Raw genomic sequence first — 18,648 nt, forward strand, 5'->3', positions numbered from 1 at the left:
GGGCAGGGAGAGAGAGGTTGCCATTAGCTCTGCTGCCCAGGAGTCCAATCCCCCCACTCTTTCTTACCTGCTGCCTCCCATGGCTGTGACTCCGTCCAAGATGCACTTCAAGGCCAGTGCCCTGACAGCAGAGGGGGCATGGTTGGAAGCCACCAAAGGAGGCAGGGCCCTCCTCCCTGCTCATCCCCCCAGTCCTAGACCCTAATTCTGTTTGCAGTGAACCCTAAAAATATATTCCAGTCCCCTCCTTGGCCCTCCCTTCCATAATACTCCATGCATCCCATATCCAGAGCTCTGAACTCCCTTCCAAGTCAACAAGGGACAGTCCATGTCATAGGGAAATTTGGTATTTTCTAAAATACACATGATAGGATAGGACAGGACAGTATAGGATAAGATAGTTCAATTGGAAGTGACCTACAATGATCATCTCATCCCACTGCCTGACAATTCAAGGCTGACCAAAAGCTAAAGCATTTTATTAACGGCATTTTCCAAATCCCTCTTTAAACTCTGACAGGCTTGGGGCATCGACTGCCTCTCTTGGAAGCCTGTTCCAGTGGAACAGGAGATACCTGGAGATGCCTTGCTTAGCTTAGAGAGGCAGCCTGTATGCCAATACTAAACAAGATGCTGTATTTTTGATGACCAAAGCCATACGTGTACTGCATGCCATAATAAAATAAACCATAAAATGTGTCACAGAAAAACTGTGAAATGGTACGGAAAATAAAAGGGTCCTAGCAGTCTAAATAAAGAATAATCTGTGCTTTGGCATCTTCCTCTAAAACTGCCATTTCCCTTCTGGCTGATAATGCTGTTTCTAAGGGAGTCAATACTAACCTGTAATTTTGCTGGGTCAGCACAAGGAAGACATTATGGTCGTAGATGTAACACCAGCATTTTCAAAAGAGCAGCTGCACAACCCTAACACAAGCTACTGAAGTAAATCAGAGCCAATGGCATCATCTTTGCACTACATACACAGTGGAGCTTGCCTAGAGCTAAGCATCTAGAACCATTTGGACAACACTCTCAGGCACATGGTATGATTCTTGGGGTGTCCTGTGTAGGGCCAGGAGTTGGACTCGATGATCCTGATGAGTCTTTTCCAACTCAGCGTATCCTATGATTCTATGACACAGCCATGGCTGAGAGGTTTGAAATCCCTCCCTCCTGGAGCCCTCCTTCCACTCCCATCTCAAAAGTGCCGTAAGGTATCTGCCCGAGCAATGTCTGAGCCCAGAGGGATGTTCCTGAAATACTCCAGCTCAGACAAAAGTGAGAATAAACTCAGCTCCAGACAGAGTCCTCCAATGGCCCTAGGCACGAGGAGGTGCTGTTTCCAGTTCAGTTTTCTGAGATCATTCTTGGTAACTTTCTCTCTCCTGCTGTTTCCAGTCCTCAGAGGAGTTCATCAGAAGGACTTACATTTGGGTTTTGGCATTTAAAAGTAGTTAAAAAACAAATTTTCTCTTGAGGTCAGGTATATTTCCCTGAGGTTTCACCAGTTACTGCACATGCTGTGGGATAAACCACATGCAACCCAGAGGCCAGAGGGAAAGAAAAGCCTTTGACTTGTAACAACGAGAATAGGTCATTGCCACTAACAATTCTGTGGTAAAGCCTTAAAGATGATTGTGGGGCTCAAGAAGGAGAGAAGATTCACAGATTGCTTCATTCCATGCCTGTCCTACAAGATACACCTCTCCTGCTTTCCCTGAAACAACATTATCTGCCTGCCAGCCTGACTCACTGGGGTTGCAGCCCAGTCACCAGCTTTCAGAGGGTCTGTAAGCTCCTTGGAATGGTGTTTGAGCCAGGAAGATACACAGACACACACATCTCCATCTACCTCTGTGCTCAACAGCCATCTGTGCTCAACAGTATCCATTTGCTTTATGTATCCCTGCAGTTACAGCAAACTCTTACTGCTTTATTCATGTTATGACAGCACACAGCAGCCTCACCACACTGGACATTTTTGCAGAAAGGTAATAATGTCTCCCTAACATACCAGAAAGCTTACAGTCTAGGTTGTTAGGCAATGCCTGAGACAAGCCCGAGGAAAGTGGATAAAGCCAACATCATGAGGTCAAGGTAGCTCTTTATAATACATCAGGATTTCCCCTCCTGTGTTAGTCATGTCAGCATCCTGGGAGATGAACTTTAATTGCCTCTAACTGAGGTCCAAAGGGATCGACTACAGTGAGCTTTCAACAGGGTCCTGTTCTTTGCGGTCCTGCTCCATCAGCAAAAGAGCTGTGGACATTGGTCCAGCTGTGCAGTGAAGAGCAGCCATGCCCTGAAGGACCAGCGGAAATGCTGCATCCACAAGCACAGGTGACAAGTTATGATGGGTCATAACACTCTAGTCAAAGGTAACTCCTCTTTGACTCTACCAAGGATTAGAAGCTGGCCTTCAACTCCATAAATGTTATTTGTAAATGGTCTAAACTGCTCAATTTATGCTTTGGGAAGTAAATGCAGTGGGTTCATACAGAAGTGTGGCCACGCACTTACCAGCTTTTTCTTTGGCACTGATCACTTCAGCTGTTAGCGGAGAAACGTCATGCCTGCCAGCAAACAACTGGTGATCCTGGTAAAGAAAGCCAGCGTCTTCCAGTACCTGGACGGGGCTGGTAGGCTTGTAACAAACAGATGTGGAGCCTGCAGGAAAAACGAATGGGATGTCAGTAAAGAAACCACTTGAATGATAAAATATGAAGCCACGACTTATGACAGAAATCCAAAAAAATTCTCTTGAGCATGGCTAGGGGTGGCAAAACCCTTCTGAGGCCATTGAGCAAATCAAGTTTTCTGTCCTCACCTCCCAGATAACACATTAGCTCTGAGGAACAAGAGGCAAACACCAAGTCATCAGTGCTGTTTCATGCACCAAACCAGCCTGGTCTTCAAGGTACAAAGCAGGGCTTATAAGAGCTAACAGTGATAAGTCACAAGCTCACAAATCAAGGCATGTCCCCAGAACATGAGGCCAAGAGAGCAAGCGTAAAACTGAAAGAGGGAGTGGATAAAAAGAAGGAAAGGTGAGGACACAGCCACACATTCAATAGGGCTAAAGTCTGTGAAAGGCTTTACCACAAAATCTGCTCATGAGTAATAGTTCAGCAATACAGAAAATTGCTGAGACATAAAATACAACCAGTGCTATCAAGGGAGAGAGTTTATAAATCACTTTGTCCAGATGTTCTTAATAAGGTAAGCAGCGGATGTAGCTGGAGGGCCATGGGAATTCGTCTGGCAGCCCAACTGCACAGGAGCTGCATGCCCCAGCTCCAGCATCCCACAGACATTGATGGCTGGACTGTGCTGGTTGGGATAGAGTTAACCTTCTTCTCAGTAGCTAGTGTGGGGCTGTGTTTTGGATTTGTGCTGGAAACAGTGTTGATAACAGAGGGATGTTTTAGTTACTGCTGAGCACTGCTTACATAGAGTCAAGGCCTTTTCTGCTCCTCCCTCCACCCCACCAGCAAGGAGTCTGGGGGTGTACAAGGAGTTGGGAGGGGACGCAGTTGGGACAGCTGACCCCAGTTGACCACGGCGATATTCCAGACCAGATTGCATCACAGTCAGCAATAAAAAGCTGGGGAAGAAGAAGGAAAGGGGGCACTTTCAGAGTGATGGTGTTTGTCTTTCCAAGTCAGTGTTATGCATCATGGAGCATTCCTGTCCTGGGGATGGTTTAACACCTGCCTGCCCAAGGAAAGTCATGAATTAATTCCTTGTTTTGCTCTGCTTGTGCATGTGGCTTTTGCTTTACTTATTAAACTGCCTTTATCTCAACCCACAAGTGTTTTCTCACTTATACCCTTCCAATTCTCTCCCCCATCCCACCAGGGAGGAGCGAGCAAGTGGCTGCATGGGGCTTGGTTGCTACTGAGTCACTACAGTGCCCCAGCCCTTTCACAATCAGTGAGCAAGAACAAGCCCTCCTGGCAAGGAACAAGGCTCATCCTAAATCTGTTCTCAGGGGTACTCTCCAGTGTGCTTGTTTTAACAAGCTGATACAAAATGCATCACAGCAGTGTTAAGCCAGGAATGACATTGGCTTGACCTCATAATTTATGCCACAAATGACATTGGCACAACCCTACAATTCAAGAAAGACACAGACAGACTGGACAGGGTCCAAAGGAGAGCCACAAAGCGGGCTGTTGAACCTGTCTTATGAGGAGAGGCTGAAGGAGTTAGGTCCTTCCTCCCTAGAGGAGAAGCCTAGAGGGAAGCCCTCATCACAGTGTTCCCGTATTTAAAGGGGACTACAGACAGGACAGAGGCTCTCTCTTCACAAAGAGCCACATGGAGAAGACAAGGGGCAACAGGTACAAGTTGCACTATGAGATGTTTTATCTTGCCATAAGAATGAAATTCTTTACAGTGAAAATAATCATTCACTGAACAACCACCCCAGGGATGTGGCAGACTCTCCATCACTGGAGGTTTTCCAGATGCGACTGGACATTGTCCTGGACAATCTCATCTAAGCTGCTCCCTTTCCTCAAAAGGTTAGACCAGATGATCTGCTGAGGTCCCTTTCAATCCGGGCCGTTTTATGATTCTATGATTTTTTACTTTCTACTTATTTTTTCTGAGCATTCCCTCGTTTTTGTAAAGAGAAAGTTCTTTGAGGTTCAAATCTCGGAGATGAGCATCTCCTGACCCCAAGAACCTGGCACAGCAGGGATACAGCAAAATCACTTTCCATTTACCCCACTGATTGTCATAGGTTTAGACTAAGGGAATGGTCACTGACCTCTGGCATGGCCACTGCCACTGCCAAGGGACTTGCTTGAGCAGGAGGTGGAGTGCTCAAAGTGGTACCAGCAAAGCATCCATCTGTCCCAATGGGGCATCTGTCCACCCCTGTGGGGCAGGAAGCCCACAGACACAGAGACCTGCAGCACCCTACTCTTTAGGAAAAGCAATTGGTCATGAATGACCTGGATTTATTAATCCTGACTGTTTGCTTTGCGCTCAGCTAACTGCATGCTCACTGGCATATATGACGCAGGGAAGCTGCTTTGCTCCCCTCCTTACATACAGGTCATCGCTAACTCCATGCAACTGCATGGAGCAAGGCAGCAGGAGGGTCATGAGGGGGTAGGATCCAGCCCGTCTTTTCTACAGGCACGAAGACACTATTTTCTTCTGTGCCTAGAGGAGAGGAAATAGGCATTTCTGCTAAATGTTAATGAATTCATCACTTTACCATTCATATTATGCATGAATGTTTATGGCAGTTATCTATATTTAGAGAGCAAGAGGGAAAGACTGCTTGCTTGAGTAGATCTAAGCCGAATATGTTTGTGAAAACAAGCATGGTAGACTGGTCTGGAAATTGTGCTGATGCTGACACAGACTCAAGAAAAATCTCAAGAACCCTAATTTCCAAAATTATTGGCCTATTCTGGTAGAGAATAGGATTAAAGACATCCTTCATTGCTTCTCCACATACAGTCCTGCACTGGAACTTGAAATCCTGGATGAAACAAGTGAGTTTTGAACCTGAGCCTTTTTTATGAATAAAAAATAGACTGAGGTGAAACAAAGAAAATCTGCACACCCAAGGAAGAAGATGAGCAGCTTCAAGCATTACAGGCAACCTGAACAGCCTGCAGATACTGGCTTGGCCTCACCACTCACCGAACAGAATTCAAAAGAAATAAACTGTTAGTAAAACTGTACGCTCGCCTTCTGCATTTTGAGTCTGCAGGCACCCTTGAGTCATGGTTTCAAATTTTCCGAGATGGAGAACAAAGACATGCTTTTTCTATAATAAGAGCAGAAATTCTCACCTCAACTTCTCTAACTTGTCTTTGGTTGTCGTGGCAAAGCAATATTCTACCAAAATCAGGACAGGTAAATTCCAGCATTTGCCAAACTGATCAGTTTCTGATCTCTGTTATATCAGAATCAAAATCAAGTAGCTTGAACCCAGCCAAAAACTATCACACTTTGTTGTACCCATGTTGATGTTTTATCATCATAAAATGATGTCATGATGTTTTATGATGTTAAAAATGATGTAAAGATATTTTATGTTCATTCACAGTAGGTTTTAATAAAATGTCAGATGTAACTGGCAAAGAAATGCAGATTTTGTGTAACACAGAAAATAGTCGCCAAAAGATCAGTCCTTGGCACACAGCCACAATCCAGATCATGAGCAATAAGGTACCACTTGCAAGTTTAGTGAAGCCTCATGAGCCATTTGGAGCACGGCAAAAACCTTTTTTCTTTCCCCCCTTGGTGTCACTGAAGCCTCCCAAATCCCAGCTCCCCTCTCTGAAGGGAAAGGCTTTGCTACACCCAGCTCCATATGGGATACAAGGTGCCCGTCCCACGCTCAGGCACTTGTTCCTTCCCCAAACGTCCTCATTCCTTTACAATGCTCACCAAAAGAGCAATTTTCATCCCTACAACTGATTCCTGGTGCCAGACCAGTGGTGTCCAGCAGTCATGAGTAAGCAGCCGGTTGAGGGCAATCTAGAATGAAGACCATTATCACTCCAAGGACATGTCCCTGGGGAATGGCTTTCTACCCATATCTAGTCCAAATATCCTAAGACACAAATCACAGCTGCTGCCCCATGTTTTGTGACTGCCACTACCAAAAAGAAATGGCCTCATCCTGTCTGTAGGTGCCTGCAGGCAGCTGCCAGCTGTGCTGTGCCCTCATCCTCTCCCCTCCCAAAGCCAGCCCAGCCCCACACAGCCCCAGCATGCCAGGACGCAATCCAGTCCATAGACATCATGTCTTCAACTGCCATATATCCAGTGTTCCTTATAGCTAGCTCTGTAAGACATGACCACATCTCTGGCCTAGTTCAGTCCTTTCTAAATCGGGTAGCTGCTCCAGGCCTTCACTTCTGCATCTCTACCAACTCTCCTACATCTAAGTGACTGCCTGACACCAATTCATTTGTTTTCTTTTCCTTTTTCTTTTAGATAAGCATGCATTACACTGTACAGAAGCAGACATATTATCATGGAGGTTACTGCATAGCAGTAGAATTCATTTGAAGATTCAGAACTATTTAAATGAATCAGTCGCTAAGATTAACACCAGACAGTCAGCCAGGACCCAGAGACAGAGGAGCAACACTTAACCATTTCCCATTTCTGATGTGGTTTCAGTCTGGTTTTGAAAAGGATCTAAAGCAAAACCTCATAGGAAGCTCACTGCTGTGACATTAGAGGAAAGCCATGTTTTTAAAGCAATAACAGCATCTCAAGAAACAGATTTATAAAACAGTCAGATAAGATGGTTTTCTTACAGCCAAACTGTACTACTATTCTCGTCTTCAGTAAAACACCAAAAGATGCCCATCGTGCAAAGACAGTTTGCTGCTATTTAGAGGCAACACCTCAAGGCAGAGCCCAGGTAATGAGTTTCTGCATTTTACCCCACTGCCCACCCAGGTACCATACTGTGGCTGCCTGTAGCACAGCCCATGCTGCCAGCACGTATGGTTCCTTCTCTGCCACATAAAGCCACCCAGCCAAACAAAACCGGAGTTGTGCTCCAAAAAATCCTCTTTCAAGCGGTTCAGAAAAGACTGAGGTATTTCAAACACCATCCAAAGCAATCATCTGAAATTAAAAAGTAAGGCAGCTTTGCACTTTCCTATAAACCCTGCCACAGTTTGTAAGGGAAGTCCAAAAATGACAGAACAAAAATTACATCGTTTCCAAGCCCACATCTGTCCTTCTGTCTCATAGCCAAGCCAAAAAAAGTATAACTACTTTATTCCACATTTAAAATATTTTCTATTCCCTGTTGCCGCATAAAAATCTCAGGTCAACAAAGGAAGATAATTATTTCAGGAAAACAACAAAAGGACAGTCAAAGCATTGCAGGGTTCCAGGGGTTGCATGAAGGTTGTGCCATGAATTGCCAAGGATGGACCCATCAAGTCCCTCCAGTGGGTCACAGGGACCTTGTCGAAGCTGGACACCCCATCCTGGCCCAGGAACCTTACTCCCAAGCATTGGCCCAGTCTTAAGAGCAGGGATTTCCATACCTCAGCCACACAGCCATGCCACTCTCCCAAGGCTAGGAGGAAGATCTGAGTTTCCTTTAGCACGGAAAAAAATAACTCAAGTGTGCAACTTCTTGGTTTAGGTAAAAAAATTGGACTTCTAACAACATCACAAGGGATGTTCTTGGTACTTTCAGCAGCTCTCCTTCAGTAGTGCTGCAACTCCTTTGCATCCCCAGCTCCAATGAAGTGCAGAGACTCTGGCAGCCACTGGTGATTGTTTTGCATCAGCAGGTCCCCAGTCAATGTACAAGTTTTCTAGGTCAGTTCTGGGGCCGACGGTCATTTCTGGGGTGGCTAATTCATTCTCACACCCCAAAATTCTTCTTGCGAACTTCACATCCGCTGCAGGGCTCCCAAGCCCTGAGAGGATTAAAAAGCATCACTAATATTATTTTCACAGGAGCAGAGCAACATCTTGCAGGACAGAACTCCAACACATATAATGTACACCAGATGTGAGTGAACAGCACCTCTCATTTCCCACATGAAAGCCGGGAGAAGCTATAACCCTGTGCCTGGCAGGATTCACCAGACCAAGCTCTCCCTCCGCAGCTCACCACCCTGGGGAAAGAAATCTTCGTCTCAGTATTGGCTCCAGGATCCACATTGTGCTATTCCCTTGCTCAAGAAGAGTTCCTGGAGTCTACCATCCTGGGTACTGTCATTTCACTCTCCAGAAAGTACATCATCCAAGAAAGCACTAGAAAGACTAATAAGAACAGGCAATGGAGGCAGCCAAGCCCCACCTCTCCCAAGGAATCGTGCTAACACATCCAAATTTAACTGCCTACAAGGATGAACACTTTTCATGAAGCTTCAGCCTCACGTGCTTATTTTCATATGTGCTTCCCCTCAGCAAAAACCAAGGCAGACAAGAAAAAAGGTTACAGGAGAAGCAAAGCAAAAGTGCCTTGCAAGCAGCTCCCAAACCTGGCATGAGATCAGATGGATAAAGGAAAGCATGGAGCCAAGTCTGCCTGCCCGGGAGATCCTCTTGGATGCCCGCACTTCTCCGCCCTCCCAATGGAAATCAGGTGCGCAGGCGTGTGGGGGCAAACAGCGCCTATCACTGCTCTTTCATCTCAGACGGTTACAGATTTTACAACATCAGAACAACCCGCTGGATTTTCCCTCATCTCAGGCTCATCCCAGAGAGGCAGGGTGCAGGCAGAGTATTAACATCACACTTCCAGGCACCAAACAGTTATCTGGGCATTAACCCGAAAGAGGAAGGGATGCATATTCCTTAGGCAGCCACGCTAGGCTTTGCACAAATATGTGCATTTTTAAGGTCTCTATGTATTATAAGCTACAAATTTGCCTTTGCAGCTGTAACATTGAGTCTACTATATGCAGCCAGCCTAAATTTATTCAAAGAATTGAATCAATAATTGAAACTTCTGCTTTGATCAAAGTTGCCAGTGGCACAATGACGACTCATGTCAGTGTTGCTGCTCTGAGATAAAAGGGTAAGTACTACAGAGAGTTGAAAGCAAGGGAAGAAACTGTCAGTAAAAGAGTGAAATACAAAGGCTGAAATGGAGCTCACAAGTGAGACAACGCTTCTGCTACAGCCGCACCACTTGTCAGCACAACGACTGTCTGCAGACATTTTCACTACATCATAAATTCCGATTTCCAAGCAATAAAAAAACCTCCAAGATAAAAATTCATCATGTAAATTCTTAGAGAAGAAATTTTTTCTTCCACTGGGGGGAAAAAAATCATCAATCAGCTAAAACATACAGACAAGACACTTGCAGAGCAGGAGTTTAAGCTATGATTAACTTTGCTGTACTTACTGCCTTGAAAAACGATCATGCTACAGAAAAGCACTGGCATGATCCATGTCACTTGGACATTTAAGCCCTTCCATTAATTAACCAGAAGTGAAATAGGACCTAGGACTGTGGATCATTCAGTCTAGTTCCTTGTTACTTTGAGCAACTACATTATAAAACTCCTTATTTGAATTGAATAAACAGCATCTCGAAGAAGAGGAATTTTTTTCAGCCCATTTGGAGGAGGTTTCAGGATCTCTCTTCCTCAGATACACACAAATAGTCCTCTTGCTTCCCACTTGCAGTCACTGACATTGCTCTTTATCCATCTATTTTTTTTGCCAGTGGTGTCCTTTAGGTTAAATAGCTTTCTCCCTGAGTCATTCCCACAAACTTGCAGTGTACAAAGGAGCCTGGGATAAGGACAGAACAAAAATAGTACAGAGACTGTACAGTACTCTCTAACTGAAAAGGCAGACATTGAACTCTATAGTATGGATCTTCAGATTTCTAGAGCTTTTCCATTTTTTTTAACACAAGCAACAAACCATCAGCTAAGGATCCACATTCATCTGATCCGTGTGAAGAATTGCTTGTGATAACCCCACACTGAGTGGAGTCTCTGCACTGTCCTTAAGTGTCAAAACTTAAGGCAAAAAGAAGTCAGACCTTCTTCCCACCCAATACACATTACGAGTCTTCCCTTAATAAATCATTACATGCAATGTGTACACAGCAACTTTTAAAATGCAGAAATTTAATAAAGGTATTATACGTAGAAATGCTAACAAGATAATTGCCTTTAGTTCTTGCTCCCAGATGGCTCAGTTCAGATTTAGAATAGGGAAAATCACAGTAACAGCCAATGACGTGAAGTCATCATCTCAAAAATGGCCCCAAAACAGTGCACATTGCAGGTGGGGGGGACACATCCCAGGTGACAGGACACGTCACTGGTAGGGACTCTCTGTCCATCCCAGGTAGCCATCACGGGGAGGAATGTCCCCTGAGAAGTGCCTCCCTGCTTCTGAGGGACGCAGCAGTCCAGACCAGGTTCTAGGGGAGACCTGGATGTCTTCTGCCCTCCATGCAGTTTGGGGGACCCGCATGTCATACCCTAGCCCAGCAGAGACTTAATTGAAATATCTGCTCACAACATACCAAATAAAGTGGGAGAAGAGAGGCATAACAGTTTTTTAATTACTTCAGTTAGTTCAGGTCTTAAATAGAGACTGAATTGCAGTAAAAGCATTTTAATTCACTAAATCATTCATTAAATGAAATTAACAATGGCATTATTTTCCAGCCTGAGACTGGATCACTGGAGTTACTATTGTGCTAGCCAAATTGGTCAGAGCAGATGAATCCCAAGTATTGCTCAATTATTTAATCCCACGCTGTGTTTTCCTGAGATGTGGCATCCCCCTGTAGAACACCACCCTCCTCAGCAGGTGCTGCCTTGACCCATGCTGGTCATTCCTGCCTGGCTCGCGCAAGAATGACACGCTACAACTCCAAGATGTGGCACAGACACTCGTCCAGAAAGGCACAGTCACACACCGTGGTGGGACATATCCAAGCTAGACAAGGCCACCAAGAGCCAGAAAATGCTGCAGGACCTTCTGCCGCTCACGGGATACACCTTACTGTGTGGCAAAACTGTTCTCACATGTGCTGATCCAAATCTGGAGGACCTTCACCAGCTTCTACAGATTTACTCCAAATTTACACTCACAGAAGCATCTCACCTACTGAAAAAGTCACTAGAAGGACAAAAAAAGAAAATATACTCTTCCTAAATGTAACATTTTAATAGAAAAATTGCCCTAAGATTTTTTTTTTTAATAGAGGTGATGTTGTTCTTGTTACTATTACTTTTGTTTTCTATCTACTTCCATCTATTTCTACTTCTGCCCTGAGTGAAAAGCAGGCTGCTCCATTTAAAAATTCAGGACACAAATGGGAACCAGATTACATCTATCCCAAAGCTGCCAAAAAGCAATTGCTGTATGAAACCGAAAATCCTCCTGGGATTTTTCTCAAATCCGCAAAATATTCCCGAGCACTAAAGTTTCCACTGGGACTATTACATTAGCAGATATTCTGTGTGTGAAAACCTAAGTATGCAGCCGTTCTCCTAATGGTTTCCAGGACAAGGAAGCTGTGCAAGGCACACACTTTCACCTTAGTACCAAATATCATTTATACCAGATCTAGCCTTTAAAGTGAGTTATACACCTATCAGTGAAAAAAGAAGGTACTGTGGACTCAGGCTTTCGTATCCTGAGGAAAGCTGCAATGGTCAGTAGTAACATCTCTGCATAATCCTGAAATTCTGCATGCAAACAAAGTCCAGTTTTGCCTGAATCCCCTGGGGTTGCTGCTGGGACCCCTACAAAGCCCCTTCAGTGTCTCCTCACTGGAGAAATGCAAAGCTTTAGCTCTCTGCTGGTGTTTCCTCACAAAGTAGCTCTTGCACAGAGCACCAGAGCTGTATCTGTGCACCCAACCCTCAATCCAGGATGCAAATGTGCAGAGGGTCTGGTCCAGATTGCTGGGGGGGGGAAGGGGCAGGACTCAGGAACTGCCCCCATGCTTGTCCACAATGTCACAGGTGGAAATAAAAAGTAAATGAGAGCAACCACCAATCCTGCAGATATTTGGGCATTGGAGAGACAACACTTGACACTTTTGGCTGAAGCTGCCCTCCTCCAGCAGCTGAGTGCTTTCCAAAAGAAGCAGGAAAACAAAGTTCCCCATGCCAAATGCTGGCAGACATCAGGACTGAGGAGGATGGACATGCAGGTGATGGGCTGGCCCCACACAGCCTTGGGAAACTGGGAGGCCTAGCCCCAGCAACACTGTGGGGCACATATCTCCCTATTTAACAACCTAAAACCAGCTTCCCTGAATTCACTCCCTCACACCGCTGCTCCAGTCAGGGTTGAAGATGAGGAAGGCTGGGCAGGACATGGGGTGGCGGGGCCACAGCTCTTGCCCACCCAATATTCCTTGCCCTCACCACTCCAACGTTTCTCAATAAGGTATTTACAGGACCTTTTAAAGAGCTTTTCTAGCCATTGGCAACGACTACAAATATATGCAAAAATCTATATTATATATAAACATGTATAAAAATAGAAATAAACATAAATATATATAGTGGTCTATTTTTTATTTATATATATGTAGCCATATATGACTACATATATAAATATATAAAAATATATAAATATATATATATAAATATATATCTACATATATTTTATATATATTTAATATATATATAACTTTGTATCTCCAAGTACACCTATGAGCAGGAATGGTGCTGCCAGCTAGCTGTACCCTGGAAAAATCATGGGACTCATGTTTACAGCCACCCTTCTCTCAGGAAGCTTTTAGGCTTATTTTTATACATAAAAAGACAAAACCTGAGCTCGGTGGATGCTTGAGAAGGGTCTTGCAGACCCCCAGCCACTAGGTCCCGGTCTCAGGCAGCAGCTGCCCACGGCTCTTGGGATGCTCACACAGCACCAGGAAAGAGAAAAATAACCCCTCTTTCCATCCAAAGAGGAAAAAGCCCAAGCAGTGACCTTCCTGTACTTAAAACTATGAATCACAAAACCTGGTAGAAAGATTCGGGCTAAATTCACGTGGGTTTTTTTTTTCTTTCAGTGCTGCTTTCTTTTTTTTTTTTTTTTAGCCGAAGTTTAGCTTTGCTCGCTGCATGGGTAGGAAGGTGAAGTACAAAAAAGTTCCCTCGCACCATCCCCCTACAACAACGTGAGAAAACGCTCCTCCGGCGTGGGAGGCCCCTCCTGCGTGTCTCCTGTGGCCGGCGCTGCCGCCCCACGCTCCCGCGGACCCAGCAGGACGGGACGGGACGGGACGGGACGATGCCGGTCTCCTCGGTGGGTGCTCCCGGCTGGGACGGGCGGTGACAGCCCAGCGCTGGGGACCCACGGGGACGCCGCGATCGCTCCTGTAGGAACGGCAGCGGCCGCTCCGGGTGCCGCTGGAAACATTCCCCGCGGTCCCGGCCGGCGCTTAGCTCTTCCCGGGAGCGCCGGGGCGGCGGAGCGTTCCTCCTTTAGGATATCCTGCTGACACCCCACGCTGACGAGGGCTGCTCGCCCCGCGCCGCTCTGCCTTCCCGGAGCGGGGAAAATTCGCGGGAGTGCCCAGGGAGGACTCCGGGAGCGGAGGAGCAGGAGCGGCTGCGGCCGCCGGGCTGGAGGCTCGGCCCTAACAGTGCGGCGGGGCGGGGAACGACGGGCTCGGCCCCGCTCCCGCACCGCCTGGGGTTTCCACGCACCCCGGGGGCACCGAGGTGCGCTGGGTCCAGAAGCCGACTGAGGGCTGCCCAGGCCTTCCCGCATCCTCCCGGGGAGCGGCGGGGCACGGCACCGCGCACGGGCGGGTACGAGAAGGGACATCTCGCACTGGCACTCCCGCACCGCCGGCGTGCTCCCCGGCACACACGTGGACGCGGGCACACGCACCCCCCACGCACCCAAGTCCGCACGGACACCCGTGTGTGCGAGCATGCACGCGCGGACACGTACTTGTGCGCTGACACACGGACACGTACGTGGACAGACACACGGACACCACCGCCCTTCCCCGGCGTTACCTCCGGCTCCGCGCCCCGCCGCCCCCGGCAGCACCGCGGCCATCCGCGCCGCTCCCCGCCGCCCCCGGGCGCGCTCCGCCGGCCGCCGCGGGCCGGGCCGGGGCGGGGACAGGCGGGGGCGGGCACAGCCGAGGGGGCGGGCTCGGGGGCGGGCTCGGGGGCGGCCTGGGCACTCCCGGGGCGGGGCGGGGCGGGGCGGCTGCTCACACTGGTCCGGGCAGTGACTACTCTTGCCGACTCTCCGGGAGGGGCAGTGGGGCAGGCGGGCTTGCAGAGAGCTCCAGTCCTCTGGCTGGGCCAAGAACTCTCTGCTGGAGCCTCGCAGCCCCAGACGAGCCACTGAAGACACCTGAGTGCGCCCGGGGTGAGCTTGTGTGGCAGCACGGCCGCCCCGCCTCATGCCTGGTGATGCTCGAGACCTAAATCCCGTCCTCGGTACCACCACAGGCTCCATGGTCCCCCGCGGGACAATTTATGGGGGTTACCCCAGGCAAGTGAATCAACCCCGGGCATCCTCCTCGTCTCCTAGGACTTCAGTTGCTCCCTGTGCCTGGAGGAGTGACTGGGCTGTATATCACTGGGGCAGTACCCCCTTCCTAAACCAACCCTGCATTCCTGAGCACAGTCCTTTCCCCTGCTGCCCACTTGCTCCATCACATATGTTTACATGAGCGGCGGGTACACATCTCCTTCAGTGTCAAAGGATTTACAGCTGATGCCAAACACAAGCACTCCGATAATGAGGACACAGGACATTTGACAGCTCAAGGTGTCTTTGTGGTTTGGCGCACCAGCTCCACAGGATAAGTGTTCATTAGGGCTGGAGCAAGCCACTGCTCTGTCTCCTCAGACCACTCCAGCCTTACTGCCAAGGGTCTGATGCGGGGAACATGGAGGGAGAGCTCTTTGGGTGTTGGCACTACACTTTGTTCCCATCCCTGCAGCCGTGTGGGCACAGACTGGGTTGGGCACTCCCGCCACACCTTTTTCCCAGCACTGCCTCACAGGGTAGGCATCTTTTTGGACAACTGGTGCTGACAGGACGCTCCTTGCGTTTCCCCATCTCAGTGCTTCAACTTCCTTCAGCCCAGCAAGCTGCCCAGTGATCCCAGAATTATCCATTCAATTTATACTTCTTTCTCCCAAGGACTGATGGTGGCTTCTGCCCCCTAAATACTGTGCCAAAGGGATAAAAGCAGGTAGAAAGAAATGCAGCAACAGGCTGAAGAAGAACACATGAAGTACCGCTACAGCCCTGCAAATAGGCACAGCAGGGCAGGAGCTGGCCCAGTGCCATAACCACAGGGCTGGATAGATGCAGAGAGGACTCCCAGCAGCTCCAGGCACTGGGAGAGTGCTATGAATCACAACAATCTGAAGCATTGCTTTTTTGAATCTCAAAACCCAGCTTTGCTCAGAGTTTGGCTTTTGTTTAGGTGCAAGACATGGGAAAGCTACAGTATATGGGAAACAGGTAAAGGAGGAAAAAACATTGATGATGAAATCAGGTTCCTCAGTACCCACATCAGTGCATCTCCATGGCAGCAGTTCCCCCAGAACGATGTTTCAGGTGTGAGCTGAGCACCCTCAGATGTGCCCCTCCCTCCATGCTGGCACGCCAAAGTGAGGTGCTGATCTGGTGCTGTCCCTGTGGGTGTCTCTGAAACTGAGGCATCTATTATCTGTCTCCCTGAGGTCACCTACTACAGGCTGGGGTTACACTTAAGCAGGGGACCAGTGAATTGCAAATATACTGCTGTTTGCAGTGAGGGGGTAAGGGGAACCATTGCATCCTTGACCTATTCAGGGGAAAAACTACAAACTAGTAGTGCTTAGGGTACCAGACTTGGATGAGAGAGGGATGTTCTGTTTCCCTTGTCACCTGCAGATGCCCTGTGTATTTGAGAGTAAGTTAAGCCCAAATTCAGGTTTTTGAATGCCTAAATTCTCTGCAAAAACCTAATGATAATTAGACATCTCCTCTGTCTCCTGGAGTAATTTGCCTTGGATTTTTTAGATTGTATAGCTGACCTCTCCTAAATTCCCAAGAGATATATGTTGTTTATAGACACAGGTGAACCATGAAACAGCTCAGCTTTTACTGAAAGTGAAATTTTGCCCTTGGCTTGTCAGGTGCCTGTTCACAGCGGTGGATGAAATGGGATGACACAGCTGCTGTCTGAGCCTCGTTCAAAGTAGCAATTCAAGCGCTACTTTTTGTCATGTTCCAACTTTATCATTAGATTGGGCAAAATGGGACACATTATTTTGGTTATTCTGCTTCCCAGTCTCTGTCATGGGGGACTGGGGACAATCTGGCTGTACTGCCTTTGGCCAAGTGGATCCAGCCTGTTCAAGGGCTTATTTTGTTTCTCATACTGGCCTCAGAGTCTGTACTCTCCTTTCACCTACTACTGCATGGTGATCAGAGATTATTTCAATGCTAGAGAAACAAATATATCAAGAAAAAGGATTATCTGCTGTCTTGTCTTTCAGTAGCATTGCAAGGTCCTGGTGAGCCATGCTGTTACATTTCCAAGGAAAAGATCATTTTTTTTCCTGCTGAAGAACAAGCGTAATTTCAATTTTCTCCCACATTATTCATTTCCTGGTGTGCATTTCCACATGATTTTCAAAATCCTTTTTCCTGTTCAACTCCATTTTGATTTGATAAACTCGTAAGTGGCCACAAAGGACAACAGGCTGGAGAGGAAGTTCTCTAATCTCTTGTGATTTGATACATCTGATAACATCTGGAGAGCTGTGTCAGCCCAGGAGGCCAAGGCAACCACCACTCAAGCTTCTCCCCTTTGCAGCTCCATTATTTTAATACATTTTCGTATTAATTTATTAATTTGCTTATTTATTTATATATTAAAATATATTGTTTCCCCAATTTGGGAATAGCTCCACTATTTTGATATTTCTTTGTCTGTTTGATATGGTTCTTCTAATAAATTTGGGGGAGGAAAGAAATTAAATCTTCCACCCTTTTTGGTTCTAACCTGCTCAGCCAGTGCCAGGTGCCACCACAAATCCAGTTGTTAGGTCAGCAGAGTGGAGCTGACAGTGCCATCTCTTTTCACTGCCTCCTTCCTGCTTCTCCCTAGTAGCTATGGATCCAGGAGACACACATCATCCATGCATCCCATGTCTGTTATATTCTGCCTTGGAAAATAAACTCCTCTCATGGATTTCCCAAGCATTTCGGTGAGCTGAATGGGAAGGGAGAAGCATTTCCAGGTGCCACTATAGCTCTGCAGCCCCCTGGATCACTCAGCATCCCTGCACCAACCCAAACACCTTCTGACTGGGGATCTCTCAGTAGTTGCTACTGACAGACTCGGGGCCAGATCACTGAGGCCCTGCAGAAGGGATGTGCCCATCCCAAACCACGAGTGCATTCGGGTATTGATGCTTGTTACATTTGCAGCCAACCATGCATGTAATCCCACAGATTCCTAATGCTGCAAGCAAACAAATAATTGTCCTGCTCTGCCTGACACTGCGGCAACCCCAAATGCCTGCACACAATTCCACTTCTTGCTGTCACTGCTGCTTTTAACGATGGCTGATGGCCCTGTTAACACCACTGCTGGGGAGGGCACAAATAACTGCCCTGTGATGCTGAGACCACAGCAAGAGCTGAATCAAGAAATACACCGCACAGAAACTTTCACCCAGGTAAATTTAGTAAATAAAAGCCACAAAGCCTTTGACAAGAAAGATGCCCTTACCATTATCTCACGTGGACAATACCCTATCTCTTCTTAGTAGTCATGGGCTTCACCTGCCCCTCAGAGACACATCTCTCCACCCTCACCATCCCCGAAGCATCTCTAACTACTGAGCAGAGGCAGATCCTCTTGCAGCACTGGAGCAGCACTTTCTAAACCACATCTGCAGAAGGTTTTTAAGTAATTTGAAACCTGGAAGCCAGGGAACTTGGTGGTTCGGGGAGCCCCAAAGAAACACATCCTAGTAAATTATTAGCCACTGTTAAGATTTCTACAACAACAACTGTGTATATTTATCAGATCTCCTCTGATACACGTTTCACAGGTAGCATTGTATTTGAAGGCAGCAGAAATATATGCACATCTGTTTTTCCAGTTCTGCCAAAGAGCTTTCATTTTTCTCTAATAACTTGACCTCTTTGGTTTCT

At 47.1% G+C, this 18,648-nt stretch overlaps 1 protein-coding gene across 1 annotated transcript in view; it reads right to left on the bottom strand.

Annotated features, from left to right (window-relative positions):
- AMOTL1 (angiomotin like 1) overlaps window positions 1-14,555 on the bottom strand; it is a 57,136-nt gene extending 42,581 nt beyond the window's left edge. The window contains exons 1-2 of the mRNA XM_051778998.1: window positions 14,484-14,555; window positions 2,524-2,670 (exon numbers count right to left, since the gene is read on the bottom strand). Coding sequence (XP_051634958.1) covers window positions 2,524-2,670; window positions 14,484-14,526 — 190 coding nt within the window. The 5' untranslated portion in view covers window positions 14,527-14,555. The remainder of the gene's footprint in view (window positions 1-2,523; window positions 2,671-14,483) is intronic.
- Between the last annotated feature and the right edge of the window lie 4,093 nt (window positions 14,556-18,648).

Source organism: Manacus candei, unplaced genomic scaffold (genome assembly GCF_025592945.1).
Source record: "Manacus candei isolate 608988 ecotype Guabito, Panama unplaced genomic scaffold, ASM2559294v1 h1tg000014l, whole genome shotgun sequence".
NCBI lineage: Eukaryota > Metazoa > Chordata > Aves > Passeriformes > Pipridae > Manacus > Manacus candei.